Source organism: Squalius cephalus (assembly GCF_949319135.1).
Source record: "Squalius cephalus genome assembly, chromosome: 14".
NCBI classification, from domain to species: domain Eukaryota; kingdom Metazoa; phylum Chordata; class Actinopteri; order Cypriniformes; family Leuciscidae; genus Squalius; species Squalius cephalus.
The window spans coordinates 30,804,636-30,831,791 of record NC_137135.1 but is presented as its reverse complement, the minus strand read 5'-3'; the positions used below and the strand labels follow the sequence as shown (position 1 = coordinate 30,831,791).

Sequence of the window (27,156 nt, the reverse complement as noted above, 5' to 3'; positions counted from 1 at the left end):
ATTTTGCATAAAGGGCAACTTTTTTATTTTTATGAAGGAAACTGGAATTAAGGCAAATAAAAATTACAGTGACTTTTTTCTGACTTCCTATGCAATCTGCAATATCAAACTATCTTTACATCCACCACAATACATAATCATTTCAATAATTGCATTATTATCAATATAATAAAATTCATGTAAAAACAAAGAATTTACAAACAAAAAACAATTATTAAGGCATTACATTTGAAATCTTAACACTATGAATAAATAACAGTTTAACATGAAAAATCGGACAGAAATCCAGTAAATTGGTCATAGTTTTCCAAAACATTAAGCATGTTAGGCGAAATTATAATTCATTGTCCAGAGATTTTCTTCTCAAATGACTGACCAAAGGAGAAAAAAAAAAAAAAGATACACATTTACATGTTTATAGGTAATTTAAACCTAAATACATTCCCTGGGTTAATGCCCTTTTTAAATAGAACATATAATCAAGCGTTATCTAAAAAGGTAGAAAGATGTTTTTCTCTCTCATTTAAGAATTCTAAGCACCATATTTAATTTGAAGTCATTCTTGTCCAGCATTATCACAAACATCCTTTAAGACAGGTTATTTTTACTTGCTGTATATACAGTATATACTATAAATAGTGTATATGACTACACAGGATTTAACCTAAAAAGAGCCCAGTGCTATATAGTTCATATGAGTTTCTGAACTATTATTGCTATGAAAACAATCTTCTTGTGTTTTTTCCTTTCCAGGGCTGTTTCCTGAGTACAGATTAACCATAGTACTAAACTAAATTGCTCTGGCAGTGCAAGTTAGTTCACAACTAGACAAATCTATGACAAAGCAACAGATGAAACTCATTTGCTCCCATTTTCCAGTTCACTCTATGTACTGTATATAATATACAATGTTACTAATGCGTGCAAAAATCTACATTTCATATTCTTGTTGCAAGATATTCTTTCAGATGTCCCATGCTCTTGTTGGATTATAATGCCATACTTCATAGTTTTTTGTCATGTCCTTTCTCTGAGGTCTCTGTAATAAATAGGCGAATGTAACATATGGCACAGGAGTAGTGGAACCGCACCCCCTGAAAACCACTGAAGTTAGAAGGTATCCTTAACTCTGTGTTCAAGTCAATAAGGCAGACATCACTTTGAGTGAGGCAGTTTGATTGGTCACTCTTAAGGACATCTTAAAGGTGCAGAGCTGATCGATGTAGCGCTCCAATGAGCTTCACTGCAACTCAGCTCTTTCCAGAAACTTCCCTTTGGAACCTAAAACACAATCATATAAAGTATTACTCTCTAATATATAGTTTTCATGTGACGTCACACCCTTTAAGTAACGCCCACCTAGTTTTTACTAGTAAGACCATGATATTAAAAGACCAGATTCAATATACACCTTATTACTGATGCATATATATATACAGGCACCCAGAATACAAACGCAATGTGCAGTTTCTCAAGCGTTTTTACATAGAAAACCATTATAAAGAACACGCTTAACCATTGAGCACACCAGTCATGTGAGTTATTCATTAATTATGACTAAAAAAAATATTATTATTGTTAACAGTGTTTCTTTTCACAGTATAAAATTTCCTCCTGATGATTACCTGACATTTTGGAAGTGGCCAGTAGGGGGCTTCAGATTGGCTTTCCCTTTCTGCAACATGGCTGGTGCCACTGGCTGGCCATTCTTAGGCAGCGTCTGGATGAAATACAGCGAATATTTTATAATGTGCAGTCAAAGTCAGTAAACAGTACACAGTTATGTATCTGATCTTGAACAGACTAGACCAGGACTTGACATTCACTTTTTTTGCTCACCAGCCACTGTGGCTAGTGGTTTTCTAAAGTTACTTTAGGACCTGACGCATGGATCCATTATACTGTTACACATGCGTTTACTTTCTCAACATTTTACGTTCACATAAAATTGTTACTGTGTTTACATGAATACTTGCCAAGACCAGCATTTTGATATTATGTTGTGTGTATTTGACTATTTAAATGCAATACACAGCAAAAAAGAAATTCAAGCCCTGTAACATCAACTATATTCATTCATGTGTCAACTCGCTTTCGGAGAGCGGAGCCTGGTGTCGCGTGTCTATTCTACGGAAAATGAGTATTGGAAGCTTTTCAGATATTTTAGTATCGATATGTTTAGAAAAATCACTATTTTTGACATTGCACTTACTGTTTATTATTTCAGATAAAAGTGGCTAGTAGGAGTGACAAGCCCTGGATTAGACCTGCATTTGCTCCGGAGGACACATCACGAGAGGAAGACACTCACCTCTGCAGTCTGGGTGGGTTTGGTCATGGGACGGGGTGGAGGGGGTCGGTTGGGTGGTAGCGGTCTTCTTTTGGGGGGTACTGATGGAGACGGCTGGGATGGCTCTGAATGCTGTAGACTCTGCTTGTGTGGAGTGTAGGCTGGGACTGGAGGTGGTTTCTCAGTGGGCCGAATGATTGAATGTCTAGATCTCGATGGACCTGTAGGACTCGCCTGAGGACATGAAAAACTGTTGTTCATATACATCTTCTGTCAAAACCAATTGCAAAAATCATCAGTTTCACTTATTTTCCACAATCGAACCTTTTACAAGTAATCAAGTCTGAGCCGTTTGTTTAGACAGTGCAGTCGATATTCTGTATTTCTACATCAGTTGCTAATAAATGAATGCCTGAAGAGACATAAGAGAGTTGCTGTCATCGTTTTGAAATTCAACCAATGTCAATGAACATTTTTATTAAGGGTCAATGTTTAACTCCTGGAATTGAATTGATTTTTACACATTTAAGTATATTAAATGTTATTAATTTTCACTGTGTCCAAAATTACAGAAAAAAACGAATTGAAATCAAACTTGACTGTTCAGACTGAAGTGCATTCCTAAAAATCTGATTTTAACTGGATTTAAAAACACACATGGATCAGTGCTATAGTATTGTTTGCATTATTATAGTATATATTAATATTTTGAATAAACTTATGTTTATGTTTTCAGTTTTCATTTCCATTTCAGTTTGTGGCAATGTGCTTTTGTCATTTTTATTAGATTTGGTTTTATTATTATCTATATTTTTTATTTGAGTTTTAGTTTTAGTAATTCAACTTTTTATTTCATTTTCATTTAAGTTTTTTAAGATGTTAATCTAATATTCCTATTTTATTTCAGCTTTATTTCAATAAACGAAAACTATTTTTAATATTTTTACTTTAGGTTAACAATAATCTGGATGGGTTTAGGTTCCATGTGGTTTTTTGATGTTCAGACAACATTCAGCTAAACCCAGTGATGCACAGAACCGTGCTATTGGATGGACATGCTGCGAACACACGCTGACAACAAAACAACTTCACACCTGTTCATCAGCGTGAGGTTTCTTTGGCTGGAACACTGGGTTGGCGTGACCTGTCGTGTGACTTTTAGTCTCAGGGGTGTCTGGAACACTGACAAAAAGAGAAATAACAAATTTTTTAACATAAGAACAACCTAAATGATGAAGATCATTGTATGCGTTTGCATATAGCAGTTACTTGATGCATGTTTGAGTAGCAGGAGGGGCGGAGTCTTTGTTGGGGAGGAGCTTCTGTTTGCAACGCCACCAAAAGACGCCAAGGATAACCAATACCAGAAGAAAAAAAAGGATAAGGAGAACCAGTAGGGAAAGGCTGCCTGCACAAGATAAGACAAGAACATAGAAACATCAAAAGGACACATTTAAAACAGGACGTATCACAGATAACATTAGATGAAATATTCAGTTTATTAGGTGTCTGTTGACGTACTGTGCGCGATCACAGGCCCACTGTCCAAACTGCCTCCTGAACCCGCCATCTCACAAAATGGTGGTCCCCAACCCGACTTACAATGACAGTTGTGGTTATTATTGCAAAGCTGCAGGGAAACACACAACAAAAAAACAAACATTTGTTCCATTGCTTAATTTTTTTTTCTCCAGTGAAAAACAATCTAAAGAAATATTTTATATAAAAATGAAAACCTGAATTTTAATTCGGACATATTTCTTTTGTCATATACTGTCTTTTGGATGCAGCCGTGGTCTTTAAACTAATTCTTTAAACCCTACTCGCTATACAGATATTCACTCTGTATTGTAAAATAATACAATGCCTTATATAGTCAGACATAATAGTGAATGCATTTAGTGGAAATGATCACACCATTGAACTCTGCTGTAAGTTTAGCACATCCAAAAATAGTAAGGGATTTTTTCATTGACTGTTATCGAAAGTATTTATGATACCATATGAGGTAAAAAAAATGATACCTGATGATTGCAAAATGATGTAAACAGGAAGTAGCTCTGCAATGGCCATGCATGCATAAAGCTCAGCCAGCTCTCTGCAGAAATAAGCAATATGAACTTACCCCATGGCCATGACATTTGGCATTGCATTCATCTGCTTGCAGGAAGGACGCATTGCGGCATTCCCCTTCGAAACAGATCTATTCAGATAGAAGTGAAATGAAGTGAAATGTGAATGTAAGAAGAGGTCCTCCTATACACTCAACGATATAAAGTGACTAAAAAACCTACCGCATTCTCCCCACATTTGGTCCCTGGCAGAACCAGGCCCGGGTCTAGGGTGTCATTCTGGTTGTGCTTATCTTGACCTTGCTGGTACACATGTGTGCCTCTGCACAGGATCTTTTGTTGATCAATATCGACGGTGGTGTCTATGGCGACGGCGTTGGATTCTATTGGTTTGGTGGCAGTGCTTTGGCACTGAATCTTCCCACATTTAGCATTCCTAAACAGAGAACCAACAGCACGTCTTTGGATGGCTCAAATGATGATTTCACACACTACTGGAATAATTTAAATTAATTTAAAATGTTTTTTTTTTTTTTTTTCGTGCTTTTCAAAGAAGTCTTGTATGCTCATCAAGACTGCATTCTATTGATAGAAAATACATTAAAAACAGTAATATTGTGAAATATTTTACAAATTTAAAATAACTATTTTCTAATATATTTTGATGACAAAAGCTGAATTTTCAGCATCATTACTCCAGTCTTCAGTGTCACATGATCCTTCAGAAATCGTTCTAATATGCTGATTTAGACTTATGTCGAATTATTAATTTCTTTTTTAATGCAAATTATTTTCTTATTGTGTATCACGGTTTCCACAAATATGTTAAGCAGCAAAAATTTGAAATGTTTTTTTACATTGATAATAATCAGAAATCTTTCTTCAAATCAACATTTTCTGAAGGATCATGTGACACTGAAGACTGGAGTAATGATGCTGAAAACTCAGCTTTGCATCACAGAAATAAATTACATTTTAAAATATACTACAATAGAAAACAGTTATTTTAAACTAATAATATTTCACAATATTGCTTTTTTAAATATTTTTACTGTATTTTTGATCAAATAAATGCCGCCTTGGTGAGCATAAGAGACTTTAAAATCTTAATTTTTCCAAACTTTTGACAGGTAGTGTACAATTTTTTTTAATTATTATTATTATTATTATTATTATTATTATTTGAGTAAATTAATATCACCTTTCAGTGCATTTCCTGTATGCGCCCATGAGGTCTTTGCCACAGTTTCCATAGGAATCACCAGCTTCATTTACTTTAGTGAAGCAACGATCAGGAGCAAGACGAGCATCTAAGAAATAGAGACAGAAAATTTGCAGCTGAAACAGAACAGAATAGAATAGAAACATCTACTCATGTCACAAGTTACTGGTTGTGTGAATGCTAAACTCTCGGCTGGACTCGAATGATTTCTCTGATATCTGCAGAGAGCAGCAGATGGCATCACATTCGGAGACTGAGATCACAGCCAAGCACAGTATCTGTTCTACTGTAAACTACAGTACATTGCCAAGTGGATTTCCACTAGAAAATGTGAAAACATGGTAGAAAAAATAGCCAACATTACTCAAAAGTACAGTAAAAACAGTAACATTACTCCAGTCTTCAGTGTCACATGATCCTTCAGAAATCAATCTAATATGCTGATTTGCTGCTCAAGAATTCTTATTATTATCACAGTTGAAAACAGTTGTGCTGCTTAATATTTTTGTGAAACCAGTGACTCACTGAATATTGGGTGCTTGGATTTATGGTGTTACAGTAGATTTAAATTGTGTTACTTTTAGCAGACAGACCTTTGCCCCAGAGAGAGAGGCACTGCTGCTCCAGCGTCAGACACATGCCAGTGTAACAGTAGGCACTGCCACCCGCACAACTGTTGCCATCTATCAGGTAGAAGTTAGCAGGGCAGGACTCAGATTTCCCATCACAGTACTCAGGCAGGTCACAGGAGCCTGAAGGTGGACGGCACATCACTCCTGGACTCTTCAGCTGGTCAAGAGTGTGATAGAACAAACTTTTTCTTAAAATAGTCAAGTCAAGTCTCCTTTATTGACATAACGCTTAATGAAATACAGATTGTTTCAAAGCAGTTTTACAGTGATTACAGAAAAACTATTTAATGATGCAAACAGAGAGTGTACAGCAGCTCTAAAAAAAAAAGTGTCATTGTTCAGCTGAAGTCAGTTCAGTGTTGATTCAGTTCCGTTGTAAAGATCATCAATTAATACATTAGTTCATTTAAACTAAAGCCAGACACTTTCAACTGTGGACATTTGTGAGAAAAAATATCCTAAAATGCACGTCTATGTTTTAATAATAGTATTATTTAAAATTAATGATCACTGAAAGCAAAACATTTAGGTAACATAAAGGTAAAAATACTACTGTAAATTGCTTTTAATTTAAATTTAATTAAAAATATATATATTAAATTATTAAATTACACTTAAAAATAATTTATTTATTTAAACTTACCACTTAAAGGGTTAGTTCATCCAAAAATGAAAATTCGAAAAAACTATTTACTTATCCTCATGTCGTTCCAAACCCATAAGACTTTCGTTCATCTTTGAAACACAAATGAAGATCTTTTTAACGAAATCTGAGAGCTTTCTGTCCCTCCATTGACAGTCCATGCAACTACCACTTTGACGCTTCAAAAAGTTCATAAGGAGATCGTAAAACTAATTTGATATGAATTAAGCAGTTTAGTCCAAATTTTCTGAAGAGACTCGATCACTTTATATGATGAACAAATTTAATTTAGGCTTTTATTCACATATAAACATTGATCAGCGAACATATACTGAAGCTCAACTGAACCTGCTTGACGCACAAGAACAAACCTCATTGGTTCTTTCAGAAGCTCAAACGTGCTGTGTAACACGAGAATGAACCTCATTGGCTTTTTCTGCGTCAAGCGAGCATACTTGAGCTTCCGTTTGAATGTTTATTTGTGAATAAAAGCCTAAATTCAATCTGTTCATCATATAAAGCGATCGAGTCTCTTCAGAAAATTTGGACTAAACCTCTCAATTCATATGGATTAGTTTTATGATCTCTTTATGAACTTTTTGAGGCGTCAAAGTGGTAGTTGTGTAGCTGTCAATGGAGGAACAGAAAGCTCTCAGATTTCATTTCAAATATATCACGGGTTTGGAAAGATATTAGGGTGAGTAATTAATGACAGAATTTTTATTTTTGGGTGAACTAACCCCTTTTAAAAACTCAAACTAAAAATTCTTTTAAATCCCATTTATATATCATTTATAAATCCCAACAGTTTTTCTGATGCCGCACCACAGGAAAGGGGGTCGAGACAGAGAAAGCGTGAGATGAGTTTGGCAGGGATTCACCTTGCACTCATGACAGCAAACTCCGTGCGCACACTCAGCGCCAATCTTCAGCGTGCAGTTGTTGGCATTACAGCAGGGACTTGAGCACTCCTTTGTAGTAAAGGAAACAGAAACGGAAAATGTAAGCGTGAAAGATGAACCAGGACAACAGCGTGGGAGAAAACGAGACAGAGGAAGCAATGAAACTCTCTCCTGACCTCCACTTCTCCACAATCACACTCTTCTCCTTCCTCCAGGTATCCGTTTCCACAGCGCTGGCCCCCGTACATGAGCCTGGTGTTGGGAGGGTTGAACAAACACTTCCCCCCGCCGGAGCTCAGGTAGCGTTTCAGCTCCTTCTGATTGCAGGAGTTGAAGATACGAGGGAATGGAGCCCTACAGAACACGTTTGACTTTTATTTCATGTCGATTTTAAATGAAAATTCGGTCAGGTTTCATGCAGGTTTGGAATTATACAGTATTTTTTCTTTGGTTCTCACCCTGTGGCAGCAGCCATGATACAGCCTCCATCCTCGGCCTGAGCACGACAGCAACCTTGAATGTCATGGCTCATCCCAAAGTTATGCCCCATCTCATGAGCCATGGTGGCAGCGATCCCCACAGCACTGTAAGAGTGGTCCTACAGAGAGAGGCAGACAAAACAAAAAGTGAGTCCAATAAAGGCAATAAAAACTCAATGGAATAACAATGCAGGTGAATGTACCGAATTGACTCCACCAGACTGGTATTCAGAACACATGGCTTTAAGAGGTGCAAGACCAATGATGGTGCCATGAAACGACATGCCCCTACAAATACAAAAAAAAACGGTTTAAATACCAATAAAACTATGGCAGAATCAAATCAAACCAATGCAACCAAATGGCTAGCAGAACAGATGTAGACATAATGGGCCGTATCACACACCCGGTGCAATGCAGCGCCGCAAATGTTTTTTGCTAGTTTCAGCCTGACGTAGTTATCGTTTTCACGTCCTGCGCCACGTTGTTTAAATAGCAAATGCATTTGCGCCCATCTGTGCGCCCATGGGAGTGCTGGTCTGAAAACAAGGTGTGTTCGGGCGCATTGATGGCACGTTGCTATTTTGAGGCAACTGAAATAGACTGCGCCATTGACCAACTGATACCTAGTCTAAAGTCAATGGTGCAATATTTTTTTCGTTATTTGAAGAGCGCGTTAGTAATATGCGCCTATAGGCGGGTCCACAACACGCGTACACTTTGTCCCGTTCTCGCTAGAGAAGCGTTCAGTTTTTCCGCTTGCAAATTCCTCCATGTAAATAGCGAATCTGCTTTTAAAGGGAATGGGAGATGAGACTCTGATTGGTTTATTGCACGTTACGCCCAAAAACACACCCATTACTCATTAAGAGAATAGGGACAACCCTTTTAGACCGTGTTCGCCAACCATTTTTCCCGTCGTTAAACTAGCGAAAGTGTATACGGACACGCCCTAAGTGCACTTGCGCCGTGTGCTTTAGACCATGCACTTAGATTGTTAAAATAGGGCCCATTTAAAGGGATATTGCATCCAAAAATGAATATTGTGTCATTAATTGGTGGATTGGTGGGTGTTAAGGTCAAGCCCATAATTGCTACACTTGACAATGGACCATTTTTGACCACTGAAATTTGTTGCTCAGTCAAGTGGGTGAGTGAATGATGACAGAATTTAAAAAATGATCCTTTTAAATCCTTATCAGCGATCATTGTTATCTGCTCACGCGTTATTTAGGTGGGAGGAGCAACAGTGAGACTGACGTTACGAGCTGAGCGTTGTCATTGGGCAGCTGTGGCAGCTGTTTCCTCCTCCAGGCCAGAAACGCACTCAGGGTGCTGTAGGGGTTGTCGCTCACACTGATCTTGTCTTGATCGTTCCAGATCTCCAACCGGATCAGAGCCACACGGATGTTCAGTGTTTTATAATACTGGCAACATAAAGTCACATAATATATTAGAGTCCAGATGTGTGATAAAAATGTGTGTTTAACGGTAGAATTCACAACAATCTCACCTTATCCACAAAGTTAGCTGCTTCAATCAGCGTCATTTTGGTCCTTTCAAAGTCCCGACCGTGATTCACAAACTGAAAAAGAGACACGATTAGGATGTATCTTTGATTTGGATGGCTGAAATGACCTTTGTGTAATGTGGGTGGTGATTAGAAATGACTCTATCAGAGGAGAGGACAGTTATTCTGAGTCATGACAAGGAAACAAGCCTTATTTGCAGAGGTACCGTGAAGTGAGTCTTCAAACAGACAAGACTCAAGACACTTTACAGGACACTTTTATCCAAAGAAACCACCTGGCACAAAATCTTGTTGATTTCTGAGATAATAAGAACGTGCTACAAAAAGATGCCGATAAAAACCAAGGACAGACTGTCTGAATCCTGTGATCACAGAAATAAATACTGAGATTATTATTAGCAGTGTTTGCTAAAGAGCTGTTTTCTTTCTTTCTTTTTTAAACACCTTGGCAAATGCATATCAACACTTTATGGTGGCAGCTTTTACATGGGAATGTACATATTCATCTGAAAAGATTACAAATTCAGTTGCATTTATTGTTTAAAGATGCATAATCCTTCACATAATCACATGATCCTTCAGAAATCATTCGAATATGCTGATTTGCTACTCATAAACATTTCTTATTATTATCAATGTTGATTTTTTGTTGTTGAAACTGTGATCCATTTTTTTCAAGAATCTTTGATGAACAGAAGGCTCAAAAGAACTGCATTTATTTGAAATATCTGAAATCTATTGGAATTCTTTTGTAACGTTATAAATGTTAATAAAAGTATGAATCACTTCCAAAGGGAAATCAGTAGTGTACATTTGTAAAGTATCTGTCAAAACTACATGGTGCAAAACACCAACTTCAGCAGTTTACTGAGTCTTGTCTCTCAAAAGCTCTTTAAGAAGACCCTGCTTTTCAGCAGATACCTGAATTTAAGTGATTTTACCTCTGCATGGTCGGCCACCACCATCAGCTCCACGTATTTCATGCTACTGCTGACATCCCTTCTTTTCTGCAGGAAGAGATAGATAAGATATGACTAAGCATAGGCTAATTTGATATACTACAGAAGAAGTGCTGAGTCACTGCTTCAAAACCTGAGTTTATGAATATAAATGCTGTGAGACACTAATTGAGACATCCTGTGTCTTCAGTTAGGGACAGACACTCTATTCATGTATGCAAACGCAAAGAACAATGTGTCCTTAGTTTAGTACCACTTTAGTCAGCTCTTCACATTTATTTAAATAACAAGTTTTATTATCTGGTACTTTCCATGAATAGGGTACAAAATAGAGCCTGAACTCTTAAAAAATGTGCTATTTTATTTTCTTTCTTTTTCAACAAATTGTCAGTGAAAGGAGGTGCATAATCTTTAGGAAATGTTCACTGACAACTTTAGGAGGTTGTAGTATATTTTAATATGGGCTGTTTTATTTTACATCCATTTTAATAAGGTTTTGCAACACTTAGCCTATATCAAAATTGGGGTCTAAACACAGTTAAAAGCGTGGATTTTTTTGCAAATTTCTAGCTAGAAACATTAAATAAATACAGAAAAAAATGTTAATTTAGGAAAAAATACTTAATTTAAACCTTAAAAAGTCAAACATATTGCAAAATGCACTTCAAGGGCCAAATAAATGCCAATTTTGAAAGAAAATATATATACATACATTAAAAATGTAAACAAACGGCCAAATAAAATATATGGAAAAATATAAGTAGATAAAAACTCTCTGAAAAATATGTACGGTAAGCAAATACATTTTAAAATCTATTTTTGTATATTTTGAAATAGAGGCCTATTCAAAAATGTACATGGGAATAAACATCAAAATATTTTGTTATTTTCATTTAAATTGTTGGATCTAGAAGGTCAGGACCTCTGAGGTGGTACAGGCCAAATTCACCATTTTAAGGGGTACACCTATATTTATTGTTTCTAAAACTAGCTACTTTTCATGCTAGGTTCATTTTATGTTACATATTAGTTTCTCTAAAATACTTTGCACAACAAAAAAAATTGGAAATGTGCCTTCAATGCTTTAAAAAACACACCATGGGCACCAAAATGAACAATATTCACACCAAGTGCTGTTGGAACTTTTTTGATGGTGAAGCAACAAGTTACACAATGAGCTTCTTCAAATTAAACGTATATTGATCCGAAAGGATCTCTAGTTTGACTTTGGGTGAAGTGTTCTTGCACAGCAATACCATGATCTCACCCTATTGGTCTGCTGAGGCTCTGCCATGACATCAATCAGCTCTTGAAGGCTTTCCGTGTGATTCCCGTCTCCATGGTGGTGTCCGCAGGTGCCCGCTGGCAGTTTCAGGCTCTGAGCGTTGTAAACGGCATGTCCCTGAGAGTGTGTTTGGTTAGCTAGCGGTTCGATCATGTAGCTCACGCTGTTATTGACTGTTATCATGCCCCTGGGGATTGAGAAGACAACATGTCAGTCACAAGAATCTTTAAACTTTAAATTTCAATGATCAATTGGAAAATCAGAGTCATGGAAATTTCAACAGGCCTACAGGATGGAAACCTCTCAGATGGGTTTTGCACGGGAAGCAGCTTCACCACACAAAATGATCTTTATCCCGGATGGGAGGGGGAAGAAAAAAGGGAATAAAACTGAATTGATAGCCAACTTGTGTTTATGCTGAACTGGTTTATTTAAGCAAAAACAGATTTCCTTGCTTCCTGGATATCCAAGTATTCTCCAAACACCAACCTAGTTACACACACAACACTTCACAGATGTAAAGGGACGCCCAACTATCAATGAAAATGCTTCCACTGCAGAAATGCACAACTATATGCAAGGCACAAAAAGAACCCAAACCAAATATTACTACGAACTAACAAACTTACAGTTACATGCCAATATTATGTGAATGTTAACTGTCTATGAATAGTGAAAGTTGCTACTGCATCCTGCAAAGATAAAGAATACTCAATGACATTAACAAGAGTTCTTGAATTGCAACTAAAGACATGCAAACACATCTGTTATATGATACATAAAACTCTAGACAAAATGTTTTCATGGTGCTCATTTAGTGGAATCATACACCGCAGCTGTGAAATTCATCTGGAAGGACGTGTGTACACTCTATAAAATTCTCAAGTTTCTCCCATCTCCAATCAAACCCAACTCACTCAAGCTGTGCTGGCTCATCGATCTTTTTGGATATCAGTCAATGTGTGTCTGTTCAGACAGGAAACGGAGTCTCTGAACGAGCTGGAGCTCAGCAGGACTCTATACATCTACCCTCGGCCCACTCAGAAACCCAGAGACCCGGCCACGCTGCTACAATGAACTCGCTGAACTCACTTCCTGGGCTAATAAACTGTAACTTTTGCGCAACAAAGACAAGTTCTCATGATGCAAAGCCATATCACTAAAGCTGAAGAGTCTGACAGAAAATGGAACTAAAAATGGTTTTGTGAAAGTCACAATTACTAACCATAAAAGACAGTTTTTGCATGATAATATTAACACTATAAAATGTAAATTTGATGAAGTAATTTTTTAGAAAACTGTTTTTGTTTAGATAAATATCATGAATTAATAAGAAAATTAAGCTATAGCTCACAAGAGGCCATGGGTTATGATTGTACCTTGGTTTAAGGTGGAGTGTGTCATTTCAGAACCACTAGTGGCACCAAAATGAATTGCAAAAATGTAAAAAAAAAAATAAATAAATAAAAAAAAACTTTTCAAACTCCCCACATCTTCCAATGATTGGAATTATAATAAAATAAGCCAAGTACTGTGCATTTATATGTGGCTCTTCCAATAACAATGTGTAACAGTACAAGCATTACATTACAAGCCTCTAAATTAAAGATCCATTGAACATGCAAAATAAAAACATATAATTAAATAAATATATTTTTTCACACAATACACATGCAGATCTGCTGTGGTTCTTACCTGAATCCAGCACAGGTGCTGATGACGAGACTAGACCCCTGGATTCCCTTGACTGACCCATGATAATAACAGTGATCCTGAAACCAAGATAACATATTTATAACATTAGAGGAAATTAGGTTTTGAAGTACTATAAGTAATAATACTATAAATATATATACTGGGTTTGGACACTAAAACACTGGCCAATATAGCATTGGAGGTTTCACGCCTTTATATGCATGGCCTCACTGGCCTGGTGGCCAATCTTCACTAATTTTACATTCCATCAGTAAGAGCAGAGCAATAGCACAGCTGTACATAAAATATTGCAATTCACACAACATAATAGGAGACTTATGAGTACAAAGAGGATAAATTGTAGGAGCGCGTCTTGCTGGCTCATCTGTGACCAGGACAGAAAATCCCTGTGGTGTATCGAGAGCTATGTTATCCAGGGTAATGTCGGCATAACACCGGCACCAAGTAGGACAAGGCACATCCAACAGGAGTGACTGTTGACGCAAGAGGAAGCTGTCTGAAAGGGATGTCTGGGTACTAACCCGAATTGTGTCCAAAAAACATAAAACCACAGCTGCCCAAATCACTGCAGAAATAAATGTGCACCTCGACTTTCCTGTTTCCACCAAAACTGTTTGTCAGGAGCTCCACGGGGTCAATATTTATGGTCGGGCTGCTATAGCCAAACCTTTGGTCACTCATGCCAAGGCCAAGCGTGAATTCCAAAGGTGCCAGCAGTGGAAATCTTCGGCTGTGGACAATGTAAAACAAGTATGTTCTCTAATGAGTCCACCTTCCCCCCTTTCCCACATCCGAGAGAGTTACGGTGTGGAGAAGCCCCAAAGAAGCTCAACACCCGGACTGTTGCTGTCCAGAGTGAAGCACGGGGTGGATCACTGATGGTTTGGGCTTCTATATCATGGCCCACTACGTGTGCTTGATGGGTGTGTCACTGCCAAGGACTACCGAACCATTCTGGAGGACCATGTGCACACAATGGTTCAAACTTTGTACCCTGAAGGTGGGGCTGTGTTTAAGTAATTTGATGATCATGAAAGTGAAGTTAAACATCTCCCATGGCCTGCACAGTCACCAGATCTAAATATTTTTGAGCCACTTTGGGGTGTTTTGGAGGAGCGAGTCAGAAAATGTTTTCCTCCACTAGCATCACATTGTGATCTAGCCACTGTGAGGAAAGAGGAATGGCTCAAAATCCCTCTGGCCACTGTGAAGGACTTGTTTCTGTCATTCCCAAGATTAACTGATGCTGTATTGGCTGCAAAAAGGTGGCCCTACACTATGCTAATAAATTATTGTGGTCTAAAACCAGGTGTTTTAGTTTCATTGTGTAACCCCTGTATGTATATATGACAACATAGTTTATCATAAGATTACTATGACAATATGAACTATTCACATGCTGTTTAGAAGTGAATGATTCTGGAATGGCTCTTACACTCACCCTGTTAGAAGGCCTGGAAAACTGACGGTTTCCATTTGGATCATACCATGTCTCCTGATATTCAGAGGAGAACAGCTCCCTTAGAGAAGAACACACAAAAAAGACAAAATAATTCAGCTTTACATTTAATATGCACAGCTGGTAACCAGACAGCTTCTATCACTTCCAAAAAGGAATAACATAAACACTTCAAACTTGTTTCCATTCCTTTTCTGGGGTCAAACATGAATCAGGATTTGGTACTTATCAGATGCAGGTTATTTGGAGAGAAGAAACCAAGAGGCCTTACTGGTTATATTGAGTATTTCAAAGGATTTCTGCGCAGAAAATGGCAGACAGTGTGAAGTCTCTTTCCCTTAATGACCTTGAGCTCATTAAAGATTCATCTAAAGTGGCTGAGTGCTTTGAGAATCAGAGATCCACAGTAAGTGTGCTTACAGTCTGAGAACAGCCTGTTTATTGTGCATACTCTTTCTCCTTAAAGGTTGAAACATGACCACTAAGTCCTAAATATTTAATTTCTCCCAAGTCTAACAAACGATTTGATGACTGCATCACACTCAAATCTTTTCTTAGCTACAGCTTAGCTATATATTATTAAGAAGTAGTACTGTGTCATAAAGAAGAGATTATGTTGATTTTCTTGAGTTATGTTTCCCCCACATCCTAATTAAAAAGGCATGACTACCCCTTCACAGACACCAGCAACAAATGTGTTCCTATTAGCATGATACTGGATATTGGATAACATGCAGTGGATACATTTTACTATTGTCCCATTAGTTATCATTAGTTAATGCATGAACTAAAACTTAACTAATAATGAGTAATTCATTTGTTACATAATTTATTAATTTCTGTAAATGTTAATTAATTAAAATACGGCTGTTCATTGTTAATTCATGTTAGCTCAGGTCCATTAAATAATGTTAAAAGATCCTATGTTTAATATTTTTCAATAATGTATTAGATAATGTTAAAATTAATATTAACTAAGATTAATAAATGCTTTAGAAGTATTTTCATTGTTAGTTCATGTTAACTACTGTAGTTAACTAATGTTAACAAATACAAAATTATAGTGTTACTACAATATCATAAATATCATTAAAGACACTTAAAAATGATTAATACTGTCTACAACCCATACATATTTATATTCTGATTTATGGGTTTAACAAAGCAAAATATAAATACTTTCCTTCTCAGGAGAGTAAAAATGGTAGACAGTAAATGTGTGTAAATAAATGTAATTTATTTACAACCAAGACACATTTTCAAAAATTTAATTTTAAAACAAAAGAAAATAAGACAAACAAGAATTTTTTTGTCAATCAAATTGTTTAAATTATATTTTGTATCACATTGACAAGTGCACTGTCATGTGTTGTTTTGGTTCTTTCAGTTTAGTTTCATCACCTGTGTTTAGTTGTCATAGTCATTTGTTAATTGATTAGCCTCACCTGTTCCTTGTTTTAATGCTCATTTTAGCTGCATTCACGAAATGTCGCAAAAGTGTCTGCTAAATGATTAAATGTAAGTGTTGTAATTAGGAGATTCCAACTTGTAAAGAGCGTTCATGTCGTCGTAGAACTCATGACTTGTAATTTTCAGAGAGCTCCGACTTGTACCACGTGAGCGCTGTACAACATGACCGCTGCAGATTCATTTTTGCCATTGATAGTCTTGCCATAGAAATGCATAATTGGATGTGAGTGAGCAGCTCGGTGTTGTTATTTCACAATTAATGCAGCATTAGTCTGTGTATTTTACCCCCTGTTTGGTTCAATTCTTTGTCTTTTCTCATTTTTGTTTGTTCTACTTGTTTTCATTTAATAACTATACTTCTTTGCAAATAGATCCACACTTCAACTCTCATTACCTGCAACCACGGCACACACAAAGCAATTCGAAGTCATTATTTTCAAATGAGAATTTTCTAATTTATGTCAGTGCGTATGTTCCATTGGTGTGTTTGCAACACCTTTTTTTATCCTTTACATTAAAAAATAAAGTGATGCATTGTGAACACCAGTAAAATCATTTACCACTCATGGGAACTGAAACAGTCTGTTACCACTGAAAATATTTTTGATCTGACAGTTTGACTTGCTCTATCTATATCTAACCACATATTGTAGTCTCATTCTTCCTCTTCTTCTCTTTTACACACACACACACACACACACACACACACACACACACACACACACACACACACACACACACACACACACACACACTCACACATACACACACACACACACACACACACACACACCTATAAATCTAAAGCGTCTGTCTCTCTTTGTATAAATTAGTGGGCCCAACAACACTTGCTCTGGACACAGTCCAGACCTACTGGGCTGCGACCTCCATCACCCCCACGCAGGAACACCCACCAGACTGCACAAGTCTGCACTGGCCCTGCAGGACACTGGATCTCTGCCAGGGAGTAAAAGTGTCATGGACGCGAGTGCAAAGAGCCCCTCAGAGACATACCGGTCATACGGGCATTCTGATATATGAAGAGCCTTTAAAATAAATACACGCTACAAGTATAAATACTAGCACACAGGGTCCTTTAAGGTCATATGAGCATATTTAGTAGCATCAACATACATTTTAACAGTTTAAATCCCTTTTCCACTCTTTTAAACAGACAAAGACTATTATAGACACGACATTTACTGGAGGGACACTCAGTTTTTGATAGACAAATGATGAAGGTGCACAATATGCCATGTCAGAACTTTTCATGTCACAGCGAACACCAGCAAGGCCATTTCTCTTCAAGATACAGTCCAAGAGGATGGAAAAGCACTCAGGACAGAATTAGGGGCAGTAGGATAGGGGGTTCTTGAGTGTATCTGACACCCTCTCAAACAATGCATGCCTGTTGATCCAATCTGCCGAGTAGTCAGAGGGAACTAAAACACGGCCCGCACTTAATCTGCCACACTGCCGCCCAATGACCCAAAATGTGTTGCTATATTAAACCCAGCCACAAACAGCCACTGGGCCAACCAGAAGACTCATACATTAACAATAAACTGAGTCTGGCTGTGCGTGACGCTATAGTCCCTTAGGCTCTGGAAAAATTGAGTGAGTGAGACAGAAATAGGTATTATTTTACTGACAGAAAGAAGGATGTTGCACATACTAGGTGGGCGATTAACAGAAGTTTTAAGTGACGTCATGGCAGTTGTTTTAGCAACACGATTACAAACACTTACGGAAAGACACCTATAAAACAAAAGCTGGCAAAAATAGACCATGATTGATTGTGGTCCAAACTAGCTAACTAACTATACAAGGAGTCAGTGAATAATGTTTCTCCTAACTTGCCAATGGTCGTGAACGCTCATTAATATTTCTTACCCAAAATGATATTGCATTTCACTTTATCTTTAACAAAAATATATTCTTTGTCACTATGAAAATGGGATAATTTAACATATTGTTTTTATGCTGTGAAATATTTACTGATTTTTATAAAGCAACCATAATAATAACGTTTATAATGTCAGTAATATTTTAAGATGAACACTTACTGGACTAAAGCATCTTAGGCTTGCTTGATTATCCATCATTATTAAAAAATAATTTTAAAATGTGAGTATCGATACATCAGGCTTTTGAGGAATGTTTATTCTGCACATCTCTCATCATTGAAATGCACTGTGATTATAAAACAAAGCATTTAAATTTCATCTTACTCAGACATATTATTGGAAGATATAGAGCAACAACTTATACTTATGTGCATTTTATGAAAGTAGTCTGCTACACTTTTATAAGAATCTCATTGAAATTAAGAATTACTTTTTGGACATATCAGCAACTGCATCAAATTGTATATTTTTGATAAGTTTGAGACTCTGAATAAAAGTGAAATGTTTTTTCCCTCCTCAACAATGAGCGACATATTCTCCTATATCCTATAGTCTTAAAAGCCTGATGTATAAAATATGACACTCACCAAAAGTTTTTGGGTTATTATTTCATATGTCAGGCTTTACAGGGTTAAATCCTAGGCTCAGAATAATAAAAGCCCTTAGAAAAAAATATAGGGTTCTGGAAAACCAACGTGGCAAACTTTTGGTGAAAATTGATTGAAACACGATAGTATGAAATTTAGCATTTTGTTCCCTAACTTCACATTTATAATGTTAATAATCTTTCCTTCTCCTTCCCTCTGTATAATAAGGGAAAATAATTGTATAAATTACCCCACAAAGATGCAAAATACCCACACAGAGCACTAAAAGCTTTGGCACGAGGCCCGACAGATGCAGTGATGAAGAGATGTGTGTGTGAGACATGGCCGTCTGGCAGCAGCAGAAACAAAGAGCTCATTTCAGTACAGAAGAGCTGCGTCTCAAGGGTCAGCGGGCCGCATTTTCTCATATCAAATGACATCACTCTAGATGGAGGAGGGAGAGAGAAGGATGAAATAAGGACATCACGAACAGACAGAGAATGATTGGAAAGGGCAAAAAGAGAAGAGGAGACTGGCTGGAGGGGAGGATGATGTAATTGGGGGCATTGCCTCGGCCATTGCCGTAATGGAGGGGCTTTTATTGCTCTGTTTCAGAGCGTATCAGAGCCTAAAAGCCTGTCTGAACGGTCTGCCCTCTAACTGACAGCCCGTCAACCTCCCAGAGGGGTAATTTGAAAGTCAAACAACCCAATGCATGTATAAGAAAATAAACAAAAGCAACAGAATGCAGAAGGCACGCATTAGCACATAAAATCAACATTGACCCTATTTACTTAGCCTACTGTATAATATTTGACACTCAAATTTCTAAGGCCTCTAAATTATACACCTGACACTGACAGACCTCATTGATATTTGTATTGCAAGCTATCAGAATTTCTTCTTACTTTTCAACTATATAAATAACATCTTCACCAAATTGCATATTTTTCTCAGTTTGGGACTCTGATTAAACCTAAGATGTTTTTTTTTCCCTTCTCGAGTATGAGCTCCATATTCTGATATATATCTGATATATATGAGCAACAAAAGCCTGATGTATCAAAAATAATACTCATCAACAACAACAACAAATTTGTCTAAAGGTTCAATACTGTTTTTCTGACTATTATTTCATATGTCAGGCTTTACAGGGTTAATGCACATTCCCGGAATTGATTCACCGGTGCACAATTGTTTGTAATTTTCTTTCTAATATTTCATCAAAATAAACCAAACTGCCAATCAAATTTTTTACCTAACACCCACTTTTTATGATCCAATTAACTCCAGATGGATAAAATCAAGTCCTGCTCTAAATCATTTCCATTTCATTCAAAAATATGTCACATTACAGAAGTAAAATGGTTGTAAATGACATTTCATGTTGACTTCAAATTAATCACCTCTAGTGACCTATAATCCCCTGTTATGTATTATTCTGATGACACAAGCCAACATTGTGGCTGAAAATATTAGGGAGGACATGGCGTCAGACTCAGACCAAAGACTAATGTTTCCCCTGAGATCTGTTAGCCCTCCGGAGAGAGAAAACGGAGAGAAATACAGGAGGGATAGAGTAAAAGAAGTTTCACCGTAGGGGTGGGCGATATAGCCTCAAAATGATATCACGATATTTCAAGAATATTTGCGATAATGATATTTATGATGATATAGAAAAAAAAGTTGACAATTTTTTTTATTACATTTATCTCACCTAAATGTTTGCTCACTCATTGTGGTTTTACAATTGGGTAATTTTGTTTTTAAGATTTTACACAACACAAGGAAGCTTGATTTCCATCTTTGAATTAAACTGAAAAAAGTAGCAAAAATATATACAAAGATACAAATAAAGAGAAAAGTTTTTGGTATAGGTCTAACACTAGTATTCAGAAATGCTACAGAAACTGTATAAGGTAATCAAATGTAAAATAACACTGATAGTCCTGAGTCCTGACTAAATTAAATGCATAGGTTATTAATTCTGATTCTTTACAATGAAAGCTATCTTTTGTTGTTTTGACGACAACATTAATGACAGACACATGGCTGCTGTCACTTTTAGAGCTAGTGCCCGGATCCATTACTGTTTTCATGATACTGACTGTCACACGCGTTTTATGCTTATTTCAGACATAACCGACTGTTTATGAATATACTAACCATGGCCGGCATTTTTACACTATTTTGCGTGTTTTTTCCCCCGTTAAAGCGAAATAATCCGCAAAAAATAACTTTTGTTACTCGCGAGCTGTTTGTAAGACGGCTTTACTGTATGTATGCACACAGAGTAAACAGAGCGCGCAAGAGTACTGAATAGTTTAAAATCGCAAATGTTTAAACTGATAAGACTTAAAAAGAAGTGAAAATGATAAACTTTAGTTACGATGCAAGTGACCGTCATGTCCTGACTGCTAAACACGAGTGTGGTATCGACGCTTGACTTGTGCAACCCATTTTGAGAGCGAGAGAGAGAAGACGCGGCGCCGCTGAACAGTCACGCGGTTTGTAAAATTGCGTTTTGGAGAAAGTTTAAAAATGATTGATTTGATCGTCATTGGAGGCTGACTTGCTGCTCTCGCGCTCAGACAGGTGTTGTTGTTGTGCGTGCTAGGGAACGTAACGTGCCATATGTCATTGCCTTGCTATATCACTGATATCGCGATATGGCGCTTTTTTATCATGTAAAAATTTATACCGGTATTATCGTGGACGGTATGATATGGCACAGCCCTATTTCACCGACAGGTCAGCAGACATAGTCTTGAGTCTGTCAAGAATCATGCTAATGCATATGAGTGCAAAGGAGAATGAGGAGAATCAGTTAGGTTGTGGGGTTCCCTGCTACTTCAGAAAACCCTAAATGATATCTCCCCAAACATTCCCCTGACACTCAAGTCACAAAACCCCAGTCTCAACAACGTCAGAAGACCTGAATCAGCAGTGCCCTGCCTGGATCTTAATCCCATTCCCCTCCTCTGGGTCCATTAGGGCAAACATTCATTAGGATAAAAGCCAGGATTCTACGGCAACACACACACACAAGCTTTCTCCTTCAGACTGTGATGGATCTATCCTGGAAGACGGCCACTGACTACAGATGCCTAGAGACTCACAGCTGCTTTTTGAAATTCTATGCATGAGCGCTCAGTTTTAAACAGGGAGAAGGAGAAGTATAACTAAACAAGAACGAGAAAAGCAGAAAATCTTTATCATTTACATCACTGACAGCCAGCTATTCCCCTGAAATCAAACATACTACAGCTACAAAATCCTTAATAAGCCAAGAAACTCATTAAGAGACCATTACAGAAAAAAAGGTAGAAAAAGAAGCTGTCACTGGGGAGGTACCTTTTCAAAAGGTACACTTTTGTTCCTTTTAGGTATATGTACACTTTAGGTACTAATATGTACCTCTTAAAAAGGTTATGCCCTAGTGACAGCTTTTGTACCTTTTTTCTGGCAGTGTATCAGCATTAGTAATTTAATAATAATTATTATAATAAGTTATAACCTACATTATGGAGCATGTTTCAAGATTGTGGCTAAACGTGCTTTACAAAAAAGTGAAAATTGAATTCTGTGTGATTTCTAGGGTGTTCAACTTCTGGCTGGCTTAAACTAAAATGAAAACTAAAAATATAAAAACAAAAGCAAATTCAAAATATTAATAAATACTATAATAGTAAATAATTTTAAAACACTGGTTGTTTGTGTTATTGGTCTTTCTACGACATTCTGGTCTTTATGCAAGTAAATTTGTTTTAATAATACTTCTGAATTTAACGTGTTATTTGTAAAATACAGATATGATGATGAGTAATATAATCTGCACATAAACATAAAAAAGTCAATAACTGGCTTTAACTGTTAAGATTTATCACTTCAATGTGTAAAAGATTATAAATGACTGCGCAGTGTCAGTTTGATGTGAGACAAGTGGAAATTTCTGGCAAAATTTTCCTGTAGTCAAAATCATCTGTCAAGAAACCTAATTAGCATGGACTGTTTTTTCCACTGGGTGACCCATGGGGTTTATACGGAGGTTAAAAGTGTAAAGAGAGGGAGAAATAGCATGAGAAAGACAGAAAAATAATTAATGACTACACTTGACCTCAATTAGTATTAACCCGAGCCTTTGAACTGAGATGGATATCTTTGAAACCATTTTCCTTGCTTTTATCTTGTCCCACAAATATTGAAATTATCCACAGGAGACAATTAAACCCAGCCTGCATTAATATTCATTGCTCAGACATGAATGCAGGGTTGAGGGAGGTATAGCTGACCCTGCATTCATTTTACAACAGCCTTAATCGATAAACAGTCCACATGAAAGAAAATCATGCTCAAACCCCAGACATACAAAAATAGTGCTGCCGAGACACTGGGACCACAAAAAGAGAAATCTCATTTCAGTGCTACTCAAATACAGAACAAACTCTTAAAAATAAAGGTTTCAAAAGGGGGTTCTTGCAGTGATGCAATAGAATAACCATTTTTGGTTCCCCAAAGAAGCACTTTTTCTTAGTGTGAAGAATATTTTTTTATAAGTTAAAAACATTTTTCCACTATAAAGAACCTTTTGTGCAGTCTAAAGTTCCCATGGATGTAAAGGTTCTTCATGGAACCATCAATGCCAATAAAGGACCTTTATTTTTAAGAGTGGTGGCTAACCTTTTCTTGACATATGCTTGCATTGCAAATGCTGAATTTCCAGTTAATTCTATATTTCCGTAATATAGTACTATAATTACTATAGTACCTCCCACCCACCCACACAACAGAACTGATCAAATATTACTTTGTATGGTCATCAACTATCAATGCTATTGTTATTGGTCGGTCACCATGACTTCTGTTAGTTTGACATTACATCAGATTAAAATCCAGAAACAAAGTGTCTCTCTGAATTAAGATGTTGCTCAATATTATTTTTTGTGAAAATGACAACATTCTTGGGAAATATAAACCACACACTTCCCAAAAACAAACTGACACAATGCTTGAGAAACGGTGCTGATTGTTTTCATCACACCAAAGGCTAGATCATAGTGACAAATGACCAGCAGGGTGCCGTTCCCTAGAGTTATCTCTGTCAGACACCATGGAGTGGTGCTCTGGATGAATCTTCAGTTAGTAGCCTATGGCTATTCCATCTGCTCTGATTTCCAGATAGGACCTCCACTAATGTGACACCACTTAGACCAGGGTAGGGTTGCACCAGCCATTCTTAAGTTCTTAAAGGGTAAGTTCACCCAAAAATGTAAATTAATTTACTCAACCTCAAGCCATCCTATGTGTATATGACTTTCATCCAAACACAATCGGAGTTATATTAAAAAATATCCTGGCTCTGAAGCCCAAAAAAGTGCATCCATCCATTATAAAAGTATCCCATATGACTCCAATGAGTTAATAAAGGCCTTCTGAAGCAAAGCGATGGGTGAGTAAATTATGGGATAATTCAATTTTTGATTGAACTAATCCTTTAATTTGGATTGTAAAGTCCACACTAGAGGCTTAGTAACTAACTCTGTACTTTATTCAGTTGCACCATTTGTTCTCTTTGTTCATATGATGTTAACACTCAATGATCCAATAGCAGCCTTCAAATAGGTGAGTGGAAGTTGTGTTGAGATGCCGGGAATTTCAGTTAACACTCTTAAAAATAACAGTTCTTTATTTGGCATTGGTGGCTCTTTAGATTATTAAAATGCTCTTCACTGGAAAGCAATGGTCTTCTTTTAAGACCAGTTCACCAAAAGGTTCTTCTATGGCATGACTGCAAAAACCCGTTTATTTTTAAGAGCACACAGCTGGTGTAAACGGCTCCAGGAGAGGATTGTGCCGGTTGCACCCTGGCTTTTCCTGAGGCATCCGACACAATCCTTGCCACAGAACAGCAAAGCAAGATGTCTTTTAAAGTCCTGTCACTAGCCACTTAATGCCAATGATACAGCTCAGAAATAATCAACCTGGTTTATTCGGTTGTCAACCTGTTATCATGTGCAATTATCCCCTAATGGCAATGCACTCCAGGGGCAGAACCTAACCATGTTACACGCTCAGCTTCCTGTGTCCTGGAGCAGGAGTATCAAATGTCATTCCCATATGGTTTAATGCTCGTGCGGTGCAAACGCTCTCCATCAACAGATGTACATATGCTTGTGCCAAAATGAAAAGGGAAACCACATAGATGTGTATTTTTGGTGCAGCGCTATAAACAGCATTTCATATATCACTACACCTCCAGTTGGTAGGTGATATATGACTACAGTGGAGTAAAGCTGGACTGCAGGGTATGAAACTGAATGGAGATGGTTATTTATAAGACTACACGCACAAACTCACTCATTTCTCTGGAGTTGTAGAATCAGATCTTCTCCTCCCACAGTTATCTTGACCTCTGCCTCAGACGGATGCTGGGAAGGGAAATCAATCAGGTTATCTAGAATTACCCAAGAATTTCCATTATGCAAAATTGGTGATAGATACTTAGTTAAAAAGATTATGAATGAGGCAAGTGGTATTATACATACAGTGGGGGCCAAAAGTCTGGCTTCCATATAAAATCAAGATTCTCTTTCAATCTCAAATCATTCTTGATAACATGATCACGGGATTTTACAAAAAGCTATGGAGTTCATGCAGCAGTGCTGGGCAATATAGCAAAGACTTCAGTTCAGAAATCAGTTCAACTTTTCACTGGAATATTACTTTATTTGATTAGAAAAGCAAAATGGTATTATAGGTTTGCTCCCCATATGAACAAGCCATTTGATGACAAATTAGGTTTGCAATGTGGAGTTTAATAATATAAGCACAATTAACCTATTGGTGCAATAGCCTACTACTATTTTCAAAACTGCATTTGCATTCGAAATTACCTTAGTGGCCACATGAGATCTTCTGTGCCTGGTTGGGCTGATCCACTCTGGATAAGTGATAAAGTGCTGCGGGTTGTCATGGATGCGATATGAGTCTCCATGCCAACGTTCATCTAATAGTACAATAAATCAATCACGTGATCAATAAATAATCAATCTGACACAATTTCCAGAAAACGAGTTCAAGCGCGCGCAGCATCTTCAATTCCACTGCTTAGAATCAAAGCAACACAATAACGGTATTATTTTATTGTGACTATAATATGATAAGACTCACCCGTCTGTATGTCGTCGCCATGTGCAGTGCATCTTAAAGAGAGATGTAAACAACAAAAACATAACAATAAAAACCAATGGAACTGCACTGCGCCCGCGACCATGCAGCGATTCAAATACACGCCCTGAAGCATCATACATTAAATTAAATGTAAATATAAAAAAAAAATGCACGAAATGAACGAGCCGTGCAGAAGGAATTATTATCGATTATGAATAGCATTCATGATGAACAGCACCGGTATGTGTGACTGTAGAGTCCGACAGAGGCAGTGAGGAGCACATCTTTACAGCCTTTAACACCCTGATCAAGCACCTCCCCTTCAGTGTGCCTCCATCCATCCATCTATAAATATTATTCGATTAATTAGAAATTTGTTTAAAAATAAATTACCAGAACTAGAAGTCATGTTAAACAGAAATTCAGCAAAAAATAATTCAAGCACAAAATCTTGCATGCTTAATGAGCAATAATACTGACCTTTGCTAAAATAATAGTGAATGAAAAAAGTCTTCGAAGGCATTTACAGTTGTTAGTGATGGAGTACATTCACTGTTATAATTTAAGCACGAAAACGAGGTCAGGGATACCATATTACACACTACACACAACATTGTGTCACTGTGTGTAATAATATACACCTTGGCTCTAAAACAAGTAGCACGCAGAGGGAAGATGTGGTTTCACAATCAGCCTACAATAATTCTGTCACTTCACATAATTGCATCCAACATCAAAGTACAGGAAAGACCAGCACACACACACACACCATCCTCTGGGATGTTCAGATGTGTCGAAACTTTGATATTCATAGTTGTTAAAGGAATATCTT

At 37.1% G+C, this 27,156-nt stretch overlaps 1 protein-coding gene across 1 annotated transcript; it reads right to left on the bottom strand.

Annotated features, from left to right (window-relative positions):
• Nucleotides 1–195: 195 nt before the first annotated feature.
• Nucleotides 196–26,669, bottom strand: adam19b (ADAM metallopeptidase domain 19b; the record flags this gene model as incomplete). Its single annotated transcript, XM_079892425.1, has 24 exons — nt 196–1,281; nt 1,626–1,720; nt 2,312–2,524; nt 3,385–3,472; nt 3,560–3,698; nt 3,812–3,920; nt 4,416–4,493; nt 4,585–4,798; nt 5,564–5,672; nt 6,178–6,373; nt 7,741–7,830; nt 7,938–8,115; nt 8,220–8,359; nt 8,444–8,528; nt 9,501–9,667; nt 9,754–9,825; nt 10,713–10,778; nt 11,998–12,202; nt 13,711–13,787; nt 15,173–15,251; nt 25,512–25,582; nt 26,048–26,160; nt 26,325–26,356; nt 26,563–26,669. The coding sequence occupies 24 exons, from the start codon at nt 26,667–26,669 to the stop codon at nt 1,251–1,253; spliced, it is 2,754 nt and encodes a 917-aa protein (XP_079748551.1). The 3' UTR covers nt 196–1,250.
• Nucleotides 26,670–27,156: the final 487 nt, after the last annotated feature.